Source organism: Panthera leo, chromosome D1 (genome assembly GCF_018350215.1).
Source record: "Panthera leo isolate Ple1 chromosome D1, P.leo_Ple1_pat1.1, whole genome shotgun sequence".
Lineage (NCBI taxonomy): Eukaryota > Metazoa > Chordata > Mammalia > Carnivora > Felidae > Panthera > Panthera leo.
Window position 1 is genome coordinate 61292973 of NC_056688.1, and position 17337 is coordinate 61310309.

Below are 17337 nucleotides of genomic sequence, written 5' to 3' on the forward strand. Positions count from 1 at the left end.
TAGTCTACTACAGTCCACCTATAGTTTTATCTTCCCTGATTTCTAGAACTCCTGTTTAGTGATATGTTGGTGTTCTTGGATTGACCCTGTATAGTTTTTAATCACAGCCCCCAGAGTTAACATGTGTCCTTTTGTTCTGGTTTCTTATATCTATCTTCTGGGAGTTTCATTGTTTTTTTCTTTTATTTCTCATATTGTTGTTTAATTTACAAATTACCTTTTTGTAAACATGTTTGTTTTTTGTTTGTTTTAGTACAATATGCTTAAAATACACCTCCTCAAAAAAAAACCTTTTGGTGACTAAAAAGCCACATGAACACCTTGTTTTCTTTGAGTACCTGCACATTCTAAAACAAAGAGTTTGGCTGCATTTAATTTCAGTGATAGATGCATATTTATGAATTCTTCTGGAGAAGAATCCATAGAGAAGAAATTCAACCAGGAAATAAAAAATAAAAGAGGAAAGGTAACAATATATTTTCACTATTTTGATCTTTATGTTTATTCCTCTTATTAGGCGGTAGCATCCCAAAACCGACCGAATAATAGTTGTCATGGGGTATAATGATATGAAAACCATAAAATGCAGACAAATTAAACAAAACAAATATACAAAACTGAAGAATTGCATTTTTTAATTTTTTTTATTTTTATTATTTATTATTTATTTTTATTTATTTTATTTTTGAGACAGAGAGAGACAGAGTATGAATAGGGGAGGGGCAGAGAGAGAGGGAGACACAGAATCTGAAATGGGCTCCAGGCTCTGAGCTGTCAGCACAGAGCTGGATACGGGGCTCCAACTCACAGACTGTGAGGTCGTGACCTGAGCCAAAGTCGGATGCTTAACCGACTGAGACACCCAAGCACCCCGACAGTCTGGATTTTTAAATGTTATAGTTAATTTTGAGAGATTGCTACTAAGACGGAAGGTTGAAGGAGTTAATCACAGTGAATTTTATGAAGAGAACAACTTTACCACATGAATGCGGATCTGCTTGGTCTTGGCACCATAGACAAGTGGATTGAGAAATGGGGGGACCAGCAAGTAGAGGCTAGAAAAGAGGATGTGGATATAAGGGGGAACATGAGCACCAAATCTATGTGTGAAGAAGGAGAAGAAGGCAAGGAGGTAGAGCTGGAGAAAGACACAGATGTGAGCGATGCACGTATTGAATGCTTTCAGCCGAGCCTCCTTCTGGGGCAAATGAAAAACGGTGATAAATACCTGTATGTAGGACAAAGTGATGAATGTGAGGTCAAACCCTGCAACGGTGAGTGCCACAAACAAGCCATAGATTTTGTTGACCCGTACATTTTCTGCAGCTAGTTTCACAATGGCCATATGCTCACAGTAAGAGTGGGAGATGATGGTTGTATGGTAAAACTGAAACCGGAACTTTATCAGTATTAGGCATGGGGCTACTAGGAAAGCGGCCCTGAGTGTTATCACTGCCCCTATCTGGGTGACTAGGCGGTGCGTGACAATGGCAGCATGTCTTAGTGGATAACAGATGGCCACATAACGGTCCAGAGCCATGGCCAGGAGGATGCCTGACTCTATGCACTGAAATGTGTGGATGAGCCACATTTGAAGCAAACAGGAATCAAAATAAATGTCTGGCACACGAAACCAGAAAATTCCGAGCATCTTGGGCATAATGGTGGTAGCAAGTGCAATATCTGTGACTCCCAGCATGCCTACGAAAATGTACATGGGCTCATGGAGGCTGCGCTCTGACCTGATGACGATCAGAAGCAAGGAATTTCCAATCATAGCAATGAGATACATGACACAGAATGGAATCCCAATCCAGCACTGCACAGTCTCTAGGCCTGGGATCCCTATCAGCGTCAACACAGAAGGCATGAAGACTGTGATGTTGGAAATGGACATAATGTCTTTGGGCTTCCAGAAGCAAATGAAAGAAGCTTCTCAGTCAGTGGCACTCTTCTCCGCTACTCTTGTTTGTATAAAGTCATCATGGTGGGTCTCTGATTTTGTCAGAACTCTAAGATCATATAATCCTTCTTATGTATGTTATGGAAGGAAAAAAATCCGCAGATACACATTATTCTTTTCAGATAGACATCCACAAGTAGTGTAGCGCAAAAAGTTATGTAGAAGGCAAGTTAATTGCATTACAACCAGCCAGATCACGTGGGTAACAGAGTAACTGCTGATCTCTCTGTTATGTCCCTCTGCACCTGGCGTTACAATAATTATACCTGTTAAACTTGCTTGGAAATGTCATTTCAAGCAGAGTTTGATGAATGTCCGTATTCCACATTCTAACAACCTGATAATATTCTGTTATTTCCATTGTGTCTAGGTCTGGAACTGACACTTTGGATCAACAAATCTGACTCTGACAAGTACCTTAGCAGATAAATCTCCATAAGGTTTATATTTTAAGGTGCTTTTTTTAATAGAGAGAGACAGAGATCACAGGAGGGGCAAAGAGAAGGGAAAGAGAGAGTAACCCAAACAGACTCCATACCATCAGCACACAGCCTGACATGAGGTTTGAGCTCACCAACCCCAAGATCTTGACCTGACCTGAAATCAAGAATGGCATGCTCAACTGAGACACCCAGGAGCCTCTTTTTCTGTTTATTTCTTGATTTTTTTTAAGTGAGAAAACTCCCTATGAAAGAGAAAACAGAAACTGGTGACACCCATGAGCACAATATGTTCATCTATCTATAGCATTTGTATCTACGTAAGACTGGATGTCTCTCTTTTCTTTGTTTTTTTCTTTTCCAATAGCAATTTCACTTTTTAAATTTAAATCCACATTAGTTAACATATAGTGTAGGAAGGGTTTCTGGCGTAGAATTTAGTGATTCGTCGCTTAAATATAATACCCAGAACTCATCCCAACAAGTGCACTCCTTAATGTCCATCACCCATCTAACCCATCCCCCCCCCCACCCTTCCAGTAACCCTCAGAGTGTTCTTTATTCCCAGGAATCTCTCATGATTTGTCCCCCTCTGTTTTTATCTTATATTTCCTTCCCTTCCCCAGAAGTCCGTTCAAAAGAAAGTAAAGGAAGCGCTTTGAAAAGATCATCCAACCCCATGAACTTTTGGTGAGTCTGGGTGAAATATTCATGCCATTTTTACATATAGTAAAACTCTATTTTATTTTGCCCACATACTAACAATTGAATTCCTGAAAATTAGTGGTGTGCTTAAAATCGCTGACATTTTGGAATACCCATTTCTGAATACCTAGATGGAAGGAATCTCTAGAAAACATGGAAACTCAGAGGCGACAATGTATAGAGGCAAGGGGACTCAATCTTCCTGACAACCGAGTGTGGGAAAATGCGTACATGGGTAATTCATGGACTAGAGGCTAGGTTCTTGGGCTTAAACTGCTCACAGCTGCCAGTAGCATGAGATTTGGCCAATGTAAGCTCATTAATTCTTAATGAAATATATATCACTTGAACATTTGAATTTCATGAGCACAGGCATGAGAAATGAGTCGAAAATAAAGGGGTGAAGGACATGTTTCTCAACAAGAGTCTAATATGGAAGTAGGAATGGAAGATAGGGAGCAGACTTGGGATACCAGAAATGATGGAGGAGATGGCTCAACTAACGAACATTTAATCACCTCGATTCATGATGACTGACTTTTCTGAAAACTAGGCTCTTAGTCTAGTTTGGATACATTTGTATCTGAAAAGATCATTGCTTTTTAAAAATCACATATCTTGAATTAGAAAGCCTCAAGCTACATTAGAAAGTTTCTATTTGGTGAAAAGCAGGGTTCAGTTGTTTCACTCTTTCCTAGTTGGTCCAACACTGTTGCTTTCTGTCAGCAAGCCCATGATCATTTAATCATATACTTATTGTCACCAAAAATGCCAGTAATGCAGGAAGAGCTGTGGTCTATGTTGCTAAACCTCAGTGAAGGAACCCACTCAACAGGGGCCATTCCAGAAGCAGGTCTGTATCAGCTCATATATATTTAGAATACACTAGTCAACTATTTCCATGATTTTCCAAAGCTTTGCTCCCCAATGCGTAATCCTAGAGATACCTCGATCATGGATTCTTTCATTCACTTCTTCTTTCTAGAGTTAATCAGAATTAGAAGAGAAATCCTTTATTAGAATTCACATTGTCTGGCATATTTAAGAGAAAGAAGCTGATGTAGGAGCATTTCCTGACAGGCACAGGTGGTGGGAAGGCAGGTGGGAGAGGACCTAAGTGAGTACAGAGCAGGGGGGATGGAGTGGTATCACTGGAAAAGCTGGTAGTGAAACATTATTGGGTGAAATTGAGGAAAGAGACTTCATGCTTTGTTGTTGGGGGCCAGTTGTGTTTTTACAAGACACCTGAAAACCATGGTCTGTCCTCGTAACACCATCACTCATCACTCATCACTCACCTGTCATTCACTCTTTTTCCTCCTGAGACTCTCATCTCATTCACTTGTGCTTATGCTGGCAGCATCTCTTTCTTCTCTCTGCACCCTCTAGAACAGCCTGCTGTAAATATCATGAACTCTTATCCATTTGCTGCTCGGCCATCTGCCAAAATGTGGACATCTCTGGAATAGACTTTCCTCTCTTCTTCTGTCCCTGAAAAACAGACTTACACCCTCTTTTGTAAATGTGTCTGAGCTCCTGTTGGTGGGATCACACTCCAACAAAACTCACAGGAAGGTCTGTAATTTGCTAGACACAACATAACTTTATTAAGCTTGAATTGGCAAGTATAACGTTCCCCAGTGTACATGGAGAGGGAGGAGGTCTGAATATGAGATTTCCCAGCCACTCATCCAAGCCTCCAGGGACCCAGCAGCTCATAATGAAGCCCTCTTTTGTCCATCCACATCTAATGTCCCTGAAGCCATTTCTGCAACTTGCAGAATCCCCTTGGTCTCTTCATTTCTTTTTCCCCACAGTGGAGATGTAGAGAAATTAATATATGCAATCTTTTTTTTTTGACATTCCTTACAAAATAAAAAGATTTTTGTAAAAATTAAGTAATTACATTTATTTTTGTCAGTTTCTTTTTGCTGTCCTCATTTGGAAAAAGATCGAAAGGACACTTAAATGTACTTAAATGTATGTTCCTGTGCCAATGAGTTACATATAAATAAGTGTCTGTGACCCTTCTTTCACTGAGACACTTCTGGAGACAAAATCTGTATCCACAATGGATCTCTATCACACATTTGACACTCATTCTCTAGTAGTATCATTCTTTGGATCTTTATTTATTGAAGCTTTGTAAATTCAGTAGTATTCTCACAATGACCACTTATGACAGACATTTCCACCTTCCCCTGATTAGTAGACTTTCTTTACAGAAAACTACACACCTAATTGTTATTAGTGTCAATTATAAATGATTCATAATTATATATAATTTCATCGAAATCTTTGTGGAAATATGCTTTGTCGTTTTTTATATAAATACTTACAAAATAGTCTTTAAATGTTTCTTTGCCCACGATAACCCAAACTTTATTTGCATAAATGTTTGCCGAACTCTGATTAGAATATTAAAATCACTTCCGATGTTTTTTTTTACTTTTATTTCAAAGAAATTGTTATTAAAGAACCACAACGCCTATTGGTTATCCAAGCAAATCCTATCTGATAAATACTGACATTTCTTTCTTTTTTCATATGAAATTTATTGTCAAATTGGTTTCCATGCAACACCCAATTCATCCCAACAGGTGCCCTCCTCAATGCCCATCACCCACCCTTCCCTCCCTCCCCCCCTCCCATCAACCCTCAGTTTATTCTCAGTTTTTAAGAGTCTCTTATGGTTTGTCTCCCTCCCTCTCTAACTTGTTTTTTCCTTCCCCGCCCCCGTGGTCTTCTGTTAAGTTTCTCAGGATCCACATAAGAATGAAATCATATGGTCTGCCTTTCTCTGTATGACTTATTTCACTTAGCATAACACTCTCCAGTTCTATCCACGTTGCTACAAAAGGCCACATTCCATTCTTTCTCATTGCCAAGTAGTATTCCATTGTGTATATAAATCACAATTTTTTTATCCTTTCATCAGTTGATGGATATTTAGGCTCAATCCATAATACATACTGACATATAAAACAGCCTCCAAAGATGCTTCAAGATAGCCTCTAGATTTACAAAGTGATCAAATTCAGTATTCATTGATAAAGCCCAGTCCATAAAACAAGCCAGAGTATCTACATCCATGTGACATGCAGTCTAATAAATTCTTATGTACACATTGATTTAAGTGTCATAAATAAAAGTATGGACACCTGCACACATGGGAATATTTTCCATGCTCTTTTTAAAAATGATCCATGAGATCAGGTTTTTGGAACAGCCCACAAGCCTTAAGTTCTCAAGTCATTAATTTGGACAGAACACTTTATGTGTTAAAGCATAATGTTTTAAGTCCACTGAGAACATACACTGCTGTATGTCAAATAGGTACACACATTCACACACATGTGCATTTGGAGTCAAAACTGGCCAGTGACCTATGATAGCTTTCAGAATAAAGTTCACCCATTTCGCATAGTGTCCATAGCCATTCTTGACATTTGTAGTTTTCTTGTCTCTACAAGTTGTGCATTACATTGAGAAAAACTGTGCCATTTCTTGATTCTCTATTTAAGCTCCAGGATCATCTACCTGGCATGGTATGTCCTTACCCACCAGCAATTCATCTGTCATTCCTTAAGAATCAGACCCCTATAGGGGAAAACAAATACCACATGATTGCAAGCATATGTGTAATTTAAGAAACAAAACAAACAAGCAAAGGGAAAAAAAAAATAAGAGACAGATAGAAATCAAGAAAGGACTCTTAACTGTAGAGAACACATTGATGGTTACCAGCATGGAGGTGGGTGGAGGGATGGGTTATATTGGTGGCGGGGATTAAGAAGTCCACTTGTCATGATGAGCACAAGGTGTTGTATGGAAGTGTGGAATGACTATATTGCACATCTGAAACTAATATAACACAATAGAATATGCTTCTATTCTTGAGTATACATTTATAATGTTGTAGGGTTTTGATAACACTTTAGGAATTAATAAAGACATGAATGGTGACTGGGCATAAAAAGTACTGAATTGTGAAATAGAATACTGCTTTGGTCATACCGTTTAAACCTTAATGCCCTGAATGACACCAGAAATGTTGAAATTTGATGACTATGTGTCATTAGATTGAATACAGTTTTTTGTTTCTTTAGGTTTTTTGTTTGAGTAAGAACAAAATGTTTCCCCTCATTAATTTTACGTTTTAAGTTTATTTATTTATTTTAAAAGAGGGAAAGGAAGTGCACAAGTGGGGAGGGGCAGAGAGAGAGAAGGTGAGAGAGAATCTCAAGCTGGCTTCGTGCTCTCAGCAAAGAACCCGGTGCAGGGCTTGAACTCATGAACCAGGAGATCATGACCTAAGCCAAAGTTGGACACTTAATCAACTGAAGCATCCAGGAACCCCTCCTGTCATTTACTTTAAAGATGATGAAGATGATCCAGAAACAAATAGAATCAATAACATGATTTCATCAAGTATCTGGACAATCCAAGACAATGAGTCTTGGGTGCTTGGAAATTCATTGAGAAATAGATATTGTGGTACCTTGTGGAGAATATTTGAATGAGAGAATTCAATCAGGAATTGCAAAATAAGAAAAAAAAAGGTAAATGATACATATTCACTATTGCTGTTTCTACCACTCCCATTCTCATTACCTACTAGGATCTAAATCGCACTGACTGATAGGTGTCATGGGCTGTGATGTGAAAACTGCCTAAAATGCAGGCAAATTTCACAAAACAATTAAGGAGACAAGTCAAATATCATGAATAATATGCACTTTTCTGTTTTAATCTGTTTTGAGAGATTCTTATTTTGCATAAAGGAGAAGGTTGAAGATGTTAATCACAGTGCATTTTGTGAATACAACATCTTTATCAGGTGAATCCGGATCTGCTTGGTCTTGGCACCGTAGACAAGTGGATTGAGAAATGGGGGGACCAGCAAGTAGAGGCTAGAAAAGAGGATGTGGATATAAGGGGGAACATGAGCACCAAACCTATGTGTGAAGAAGGAGAAGAAGGCAAGGATGTAGAACTGGAGAAATACACAGATGTGAGCAATGCATGTATTGAATGCTTTCAACCGAGCCTCCTTCTGGGGCAGACGAAAAACGGTGATAAATATCTGTATGTAGGACAAAGTGATGAATATGAGGTCAAACCCTGCAACGGTGAATGCCACAAACAAGCCATAAATTTTGTTGACCCGTACATTTTCTGCAGCCATTTTCACAATGGCCATATGCTCACAGTAGCAGTGGGAGATGATGGTTGTATGGTAAAACTGAAACCGGCATTTTATTAGTACTAAAGATGGGGCTACAAGAAGGGCAGCCCTGAGTGTTACCACAGTCGCTATTTGGGAGACTAGGTGGTGGGTGAAGATGGCAGCATGTCTTAGTGGATAACAGATGGCCACATAACGGTCCAGAGCCATGGCCAGGAGGATGCCTGACTCTATGCACTGAAATGTGTGGATGAGCCCCATTTGAAGCAAGCAAGAATCAAAATAAATCTCTGGCACATGAAACCAGAAGATTCCAAGCATCTTGGGCACAATGCTCGTGCCAAGTACAATATCTGTGACTCCCAGCATGCCTACGAAAATGTACATGGGCTCATGGAGGCTGCGCTCTGACCTGATGATGATCAGAAGCAAGGAGTTTCCAATCATAGCAATGAGATACATGACACAGAATGGAATCCCAATCCAGCACTGCACAGTCTCTAGGCCTGGGATCCCTATCAGCGTCAACACAGAAGGCCTGAAGACGGTGATGTTGGAAACGGACATAATGTCCTCCGGCCTCCAGATGAAAATGAAAGAAGGTTCTCAGTCAGGGCCACCCTTCTCATCTACTCCTGTTTTAATTCAAAGTCATCATAGTGAGTTTCTGTGATTTTGTCAGAATTCAAAGACATCTCATCCATCTTGTTTATATTATCAAAGGAAAAAGATCCATACTTACACATCACTGTGTTCAAGAAGGACATCCATAAGTAGTGTACCACAATTAGAAGTTATGTACAGGGCAGGCCAACTGCATTAGAAACAGCCAGATGACGTGGATAAAGGAGTAAATTGCTGATCTTTCGGTTATGTCCTTCTGGACCTGCGTATAAAATAATTATACTTGTTTATTTGCTTGGATATTGCACTTTAATCAGATTTTAATAAATCTCTCCCTTTCGCACATTTCAGCTGACCTTAGTGTTCTATTTTTCCCCCAAACTCTCTGAGTCAGAAACCGTCAGTTTAGACAATCACATAATCAGACTCTAACCAGTATTTTGGTTTAAAAGGCTTCCTATGAAAGAGAAGTGAGATAGAAATAGCTTCACCCAGGAACATAATATATTGAGATAACTGTATCTGTGTATTATGTATTTATGTAGGACTGGCTGTCCTTTTAAAAAAATGTGAAATAGAGCTTGAGAAAAGATGATCAAATCCATGTAATCTTAATCTAAATCAAAGTTCCATGCTGATTTTTACATTATAAGTAAAACTTAATTTTATTTTGCCTATGTAAGTAATGGCAGAATTCTTTGACATGAATTGTACACTTCAAATAATGGAAATTCTGAAATACATGCTTCAGAATGACTAGAAGGGAGGAATCTCTAGAAGGCAAAAAAATCTAGAGAAACAGTGCATAGGCAAGAGGACTCATTCTTGCTGACTAGGGGAAATAGGTGAACAGGTAACTTAGCCAGAATAAAGGTTAGTTTCTGGGGTTGAAAGTGCTCAGGTTACTATCACCAAAAGATTGGCAAGTTTAGGCTCATTGATTCTTAATAATATGCAGACCATTTGATTGCTTCACTCATATTGTGAGCTCAAGCCTAAAGAATGAATAAAAATAAAGGGGTGAAAAGACAGTCTCCTTAAGAAGAGTGCAAGATAGAAGTAGAAATGGAAGACAGAAGGCAGACCTTGGGGTTCCAGAAATGATGCAGGAGAGAGGGCTGTAGAGCAACTAAGAAAACTTTAGTTGCTTCAATTCCCTGATGACTGAATTTCCTCAAAATTTGGGTTCTTAGTCCCTATATGAACGTTCTTTCCCAATAAAGATAATTGCTTTTAAGAATTGCATATGTAAAATCATGAAATTCTCAAGTTATACAATAGAAAAATATCTGCTGGGTGCAAGGGTGGCTCAGTCAGTTAAGTATCCCATTCTGTGTTGTTGTTGTTGTTGTTGTTTTTAATGTTTATTTATTTGGAGAGAGAGAATGCAAGTAGGGGAGCGGGGATGGGGGGTGGGGAAGATCCACTCACAGCAGAGACCTCCATGCAGGGCTCCAATTCATGAGCTGTGAGGTCATGACCTTGGCCACGGTCTGAGGTAAGGGACTGCAACTGCGCCACTCAGGTGCCCCACACTTCCAACTTTTCATCTTGGCTCAGGTCATGATCTCATGGTTAATGAGATTGAGCTCCATGTCAGGCTCTGCATTCTCTCTCCTTCTCTCTCTGCTCCTTCCCATGCTCTTCTCTAAACAAACAAACAACCATTTATGAAAAAAAAATAGTTGCTATCCTGTATAAAACAGCTTTTAGTTATTTCATTCATTCCTAGTCTCTCCAACAGTGTTACATTATGTCAGCAAGCTCATGATCATCTAAACATATACTGAATGTTAGGGCCCCTGGGTGGCTCAGTAGGTAAAGCAACTGACTTTGGCTTAGGTCATGATTTTGTGGTTCATGAGTTCAAGCCCTGTGTTGGGATCTGTGCTGACACCAGGGAGCCTGGAGCCTGTTTCGAACTCTCCCTTTGTTTCTCTCTCACTCTCTCTCTCTCTCTCTGCCCCTCATTGGCTCATTATCTCTCTCTCTCTCTCATACATAAAATGAACATTAAAAAAATTTAGGGGCACCTGTGTTGCTCAGTCGGTTGAACGTCTGACTTCAGCTCAGTTCATGATCTCACAGCTCATGAGTTCAAACCCGTGTCGGGCTCTGGGCTGACAGCTTGGAGCCTGGAGCCTGCTTCCGATTCTGTCTCCATCTCTCTCTGCCCCTAACCCACTCGCATTCTACCTCTGCCCCTAACCCACTCGCATTCTACCTCTGTCTCTCTCAAAACTAAACATTAAAAAAAATATTTTTAAAAATTTAAACATATACCGAAAGTCACCAAATATACCAGTACTTCAGCAATAGCTGTGGTTTATGCTGCTAAAACTCTAGTGAGGAATCATAGTCAGAAGGACCATTTATGAAGACAGGCTGTATCACCTGACATGTATTTAGGGTAGACTAGTCAGTCAGCAAAGTCCTCGATTTCCAAAGCATAGAAATCCTTTAGAAATGATCACCTTGTCTGACCTATTCAAGAGTTAGGAGCTGACATAGGAGCATTACCTGACAGGTGCAGATGGTGGGAAGGCAGGTGGGAGAGGATGCATGACTACAGAGTGGGGGGTTGGAGTGGTTATCATTGGAAAAGCCTGAAATGAAACATTATGGGGTGAATTTGGCCAGAGTGAGACTTCCTTGCCCTTTCCTGTTGGGAGCCAGTTCTGCTCTTACCAGACTCTTGAAGACCAAGGTCAGTCTTCATAATACAATCACTCAGCACTCACTTGTCATCCACTCTTTCTCCTCCTGAGATTCCCATCTCATTCACTTGCATCTCGTGCTGGCCATGCCTCTTCTTACTATCTGCACCCTCTATAACAGCCCTCTTCAATGCCATGAACTCTGAGCCATTTGCTGCTGGGCTATCTGCCAATACGTGGGAAGTATCTCTGTGAGATCCTTTCTTGGTTTTCTTCTGTTGCTGCAGAACAGACATGCTCCCTGTTCTGTCAGTTTATCTGAGATCATGTTGGTGGGTTCATCTCCATGAAAACTCCCAGCAAGGTTTGTATCATGCTGAGGCAGCAGCATAAATTTATTGAACTCAAACTGTAGAGGAAAGCCCCTGACCACCACTTGTAATGTTCCCCAGTGAATGTGAGAAGGACCAGGTCTGAACACGGACTGAGAGACTTCCTAGCCAGTCGCCCAAGCCACAGGAGGCCCAGCAGCTCATCATTAAGCCCCCTTGGGTCCAATCACATCTCATGTCTCTGAAATCATTTCTAACACTTGCAGAATCTCCTTGCTCTCCTCTTTTCGCTTTCCCACGGGGTAAATGCAGAGAAATTAAAGTACCCATGTTGTATTTTTTAAGAGTTCAGTTCCTTTCCTGCTGTCCTCCTTTGGAAAAAGATCTAAAGAACCTTTAAATGTAGGCATGTTTCTATGCCATGAATTCTATAAGTATCCTTTTGACCCATGTTTCACTTAGGCACTTCTGGAAAGAAAAGTCTGTATCCACCAGGGCTTTCTATCACATATTTCACTCCAATTCTCTTGCAGTCTCCTTCCTCAGATTTTTATTTTATTGAAGCTATTTTTGTAAATTCAGTGATTTTCTCAGAATGACCAGTTATGTTGGACATTTCTAAATCCTTCCATACTGAGCCGTGAATCAGTTGTTGCACATTGGACTGAACTTTTCTCCATCCCTCCTTTTCATACATTTCTTCCGCTTTTCTTGCACTCTTCCTTCGGATTGCAGGTGTTTTATGCCTCATAGATTTGAGGCAATCATGCCATTCTGAACTTGATGCAAATAAAAAGAAGATATGATATATGCTTTCAAATTTTTAGAAATGTGTGGAGAAGAATTAGTATATCTTTAATCGTGAGAACAAATGATGAGTTCTAAAAAAACGAGAAAAGGTGAGTCCTGCAGACCCTGTCTAGGAAGTTTGTCTCAAATTGTTCCTTCCCTCCCTCCCTTCCTGTTGATCAAAAGCAGGTCTCCTAATGTCTACTACCGGAAGATTGGTGTCTACCAGAGCTATGAAAAAAGTAGAGGCTTACATATTTTAGTCATTCCTGCTGAAACCACTGTTTTCAGGTCACTGTTTTTTCTAACCATTAGCTAATTAAAAACAAAATGGTTTCTTAAAGTCAAATAGGTTTGACTGCAAATAGTTGTTCTGTGTACTAAATTATTTTCACCTGTGTAAATCACTTCGTAAGGTACCAGTTGAAAGGTGTCTCTTCTTCAGGGCACACACTCAACGAATATTTAGTATCAGCACAATTAGTATGTTTCCAAATTGTTTAATTACAAAAACTTTAAACAGGCACAAAACAAGCATTGTAATGAGATTCCATCTACCCGTCACCGGGCTGCAATAATTATCAACCTTATACCATTCTTTTATCTTCCATACTCACAGCCAGTATCTACCCCAATAATTATTGTTATTAATATTATCGTCATCATTATTATTATTTAGAGGGTTAGAAGTAAAATTGACATTCATGGAAGTGTGCAAACCTGAGCTGTACCATTTGACAAATGAATACAACCATGTACCTTCCAATCCTAACATACATATGGCATTTCCATCTTCTGGCAAATGTTCTCATGTGTTTCCCCAGTCATTCGGTCAGCTCCAAATCCATCAGAAGGAACCACTGTCGTAATACACCCATTATAATAATAACACACACTCTTTTGTGTCCTGATTCTTTTCCACTCACAAATATGTATCCCTAAGTTGCATGTACTTGGAAACAAAAACATCCCTAGGACCCAATCTGCCTATCCCTCGGGGAATAAAAACAAAGGAAACAAGTATTTAAGTATTGAATGGTCAAATGATTTCCTCACCAGGAAAAATCTCATGGCCCATGCCTCCTTCTAAAAGCTTACATCAAAGTAATGATATTCTCTATTTTCAGGGAGAAAGGTGAGGCTACTTTACTTTCTTCATCTACTAAACCTTGTAGCTTATTCATAAGCAATAATAAACTATGGAATTTTTCCATTTTCAGGGCTCATATCCAGCCAATTGACCTGATGTAAGTTTTTATGTTCTTAGTGTATTATATGTCTTGATTAGACCTCATCCCAGTTTCTAGTCAGTGTACGGACAATGCTATTCCAAATTTCCTGGGTATAATACTATGGACGACCCGATTGACCACAGGTGGGAAGAACATGTAGTCATTGGCCATGACAGATTAGAAGAGTGGAGGTAATTGCCACTCAAAGGATGCAGCAAGGAGAAGCTGATCATGGGCACATAGTACACAAGAACAGCACAGACATGTGACACACGTGTTGGGTGCCCTCCACTTCCCAGCGCCAGAAGCTACTCCCAGTACCCTATGAAGAATCAACACCTAAGGAACAAGGAACAAGGAGTCTAGCCCAAATGTGGAGGTAATGACAAACAGACCCAGGATGCTATTGGGGCGGATGTCTCCACAGGGCAATTTGATTAGATCTGAATGGAGACAGTAAGAGTGTGTGAGGGTGTTGTAGCCCCAGAAAAGCAGACCTGTCAGGGGGAAGAGCAGTGGGAACATGAGTACCACACTTCATAGAGACACCAAGTTCAACAACGGCCAGCATGGCCAGAAAGAGGTACATGGGTTGGTGCAAAGCAGGGTCAATCCGGATGATGGAAAGAATGGTGCCATTTCCTAGGAGAATGATGATGTACACCAGGCAGAAAGGGATAGATATCCAGATGTGCTCTGCCTCTTCCCTGGAGTGCCAACAAGGCTGAAGGTTGCAGGTGTGCACTCAGTGGAACCGTCGAAAATGTCATGGCGAGACTTCATTTGAAGATACAGGGAAACACGTGGGGACTGGAGAATATCAATCTCTGGTCAGTTATTGTATGTCAAATGTCAAGCTCTTGATATCATATGTAAGATATTTCCTTACAAAAGAGATGGAAAACGTATTTCTGAAACAAGGACACATGTAAAGCACACTGTGTGGGAGAGAAATGTGTTTAGATGCTGGGCAGAGTGTTTCTACACGGGCCACATGCCAAACAAAAAAGGCATTGAGAGAAATCTCCACAGGGTCATTTATGGCAGTGAAGGTGGTGATAATAAGCATAGAAATGACAGCTTCCTGTGGAAATGGAAGACGGAAGGATCTGGTAACTTTCTGCAGTTTGTATAAGAGTGATGGAAGTAGCAAAAGTAATGTAGCACAGTGATAAAGAGAGTTCATGGTTCTAACACTTAATGACTTGTGACCTTGGGAGAACCACTTAAGTTATCTGAGATCCAAGTATTTGACATAAACAAATAATACTTATATAAGATAATGTATGTAAATTGTTTACCATTATATTTGGAACAGTAAATACTCAACATAGGAAATAAAAGAAACAATTAAGTCTCTTAGAAAAGGAGGGTAGTTTCTCCCAGTTTTTAGAATTTTCCAATCCCTTATTTAACTTACCAGTTCACTCTTTCTCCCCCTACTCTCCATGGATGATGATGAAACCTTGTCTATATTTTGTAGGAGGGTAAGTGTCTCCTGCTGGAACCCGGGGCCAAAGCTGAGAGCAACACCAAAGCCAATAGGGTCTCACAGGCTGAATATGATGGCGAGGATGGAGTTTAAGGCGAGGGTTCTTTATCTGGGAACAAGTTCATGAACACTAAAATTCTACTCATCAGTAGCAGAGCCTTGGGTGTTAAGGTTAGGAGCCAGAGGTGGAATTCAAGATCAGGCTTGAGATAGAGTTGGTGAGTGAAAATGGGACAGAGATTTTAATAGAGTTGACAGAAAGAACAAGGAGAAAGGAGAGAAGTTTAATTCCATCTGGAATTTGTTTTGGGGACTTGGGTGATTAAGGATTTCATTTAGTTATTCACAAATGTAGAAACCACTTTTAACACATGTGTTAATGGATAGCCTGGTGTTTCCTCAACTATTTTGAGCAACTATAGGTCTCATTTTAAATCTTTATGTAAATGTAGATCTATATCTTGATTCTGTATCCTGCTTTTGGATCCAATGCCTATTTTGTCAGAGTCACAGTGCTACAAGTATCTGATTTTATAATACATAAGTTCATATCTAATTGGTCAAGTATTTTTTTTAATTTTTCTGTCTAATTTTTATGTTTCTTCTTTTACATAAACACTACAACTCAGAATGCATAAAAATAGAGCAATGACACAAATATAAAAGTTACAATCATAAAATTCTTGGGAAAAAACATAGAGGTACATTTTCATGACCTTGGATTGAACAATAGATTCTCAAATGCCACACCCAAGCCTGAGGATAAAAATAAAAAACATAGATAAATGGACTTCATCAAAATTAAAATTTCAACATTATCAAATGACATTAACAAAAAGTGAAATGATAAGCTACAAAACGGGATTTGCAAATTATATATCTAATAAGGGATTAATACCCAGAATATACAGAGAACTCAAACAACTCAAAACCAAAAAGATAAACAACCGAATTTAAAAATAGGCAAAGGAATTAAATAATTAATTCTCTAAAGAAAATATGCAAATGCCAATAGCACATGAAATAAAAATCAAAACCACAATAAGACACCACTTCACATCTACTAAAATGTGTATAATTTTTTTAAAAATTTAAAAACTAGGGGTGCCTGGGTGGCTCGGTCAGTTGAGCGTCTGAGTTCGGCTCAGATTATGATCTCGCGGTCTGTGAGTTCCAGCCCCAGGTCAGGCTCTGTGCTGACAGCTCAGAGCAGGAGCCTGCTTTGGATTCTGTGTCTCCTTCTCTCTCTGCCCTCCCCCCCGCTTGTTCTCTCTCTGTGCCCCTCAAAAATAAATAAGGAAATGTAAAACACAGTTAAAAAATTAAAACACTAACAAGTTTTGACAAAATAGGGAAAAATTGGAACCATCATACATTGCCAGAGGAAATGAAATATGGTGCACATTCTGTGGAAAACAGTTTGGCAGTTTCTTAAAAACTCAGGCACAGAATTACATGTATGCAGTAATTCCACTCCTGAGTATGTACCGCCCCCAAAAAACAGGTATTCAAAGACATACTTGTACATGGATGTTCATTGCAGCATTATTTACAGTAGGCAAGTGGTGGAAGCAGCCAAACTGCACATCCATAGATGAATGTACAAAACGATGTACACACACACACACACACACAAACACATATATATACATATATATATATATATATATATATATATATATATATATATATATATAAAGGGAACATTATGCATCAGTATAAAGGAATGAAGGATAAAAACATGCTACAACATGGATGACCTTTGAAAATCTATGTTCAGTGAAATAAGCCATACAGAGAAAGACAGATACCATATGGTTTCACTCTTATGTGGATCCTGAGAAACTTAACAGAAACCCATGGGGGAGGGGAAGGAAAAAAAAAAAGAGGCTAGAGTGGGAGAGAGCCAAAGCAT

General features: G+C 39.4%; 2 protein-coding genes across 2 annotated transcripts; both read right to left on the reverse strand.

Moving 5' to 3' along the window:
• Positions 1 to 958: 958 nt before the first annotated feature.
• Positions 959 to 1897, reverse strand: LOC122200487 (olfactory receptor 52A1). The gene has a single exon (XM_042906131.1). It carries the CDS (start codon positions 1895 to 1897, stop codon positions 959 to 961), a length of 939 nt encoding a protein of 312 aa, XP_042762065.1.
• Positions 1898 to 7912: 6015 nt separating this feature from the next.
• On the reverse strand, positions 7913 to 8863 carry LOC122200631 (olfactory receptor 52A1-like). The gene has a single exon (XM_042906336.1). It carries the CDS (start codon positions 8861 to 8863, stop codon positions 7913 to 7915), a length of 951 nt encoding a protein of 316 aa, XP_042762270.1.
• Positions 8864 to 17337: the final 8474 nt, after the last annotated feature.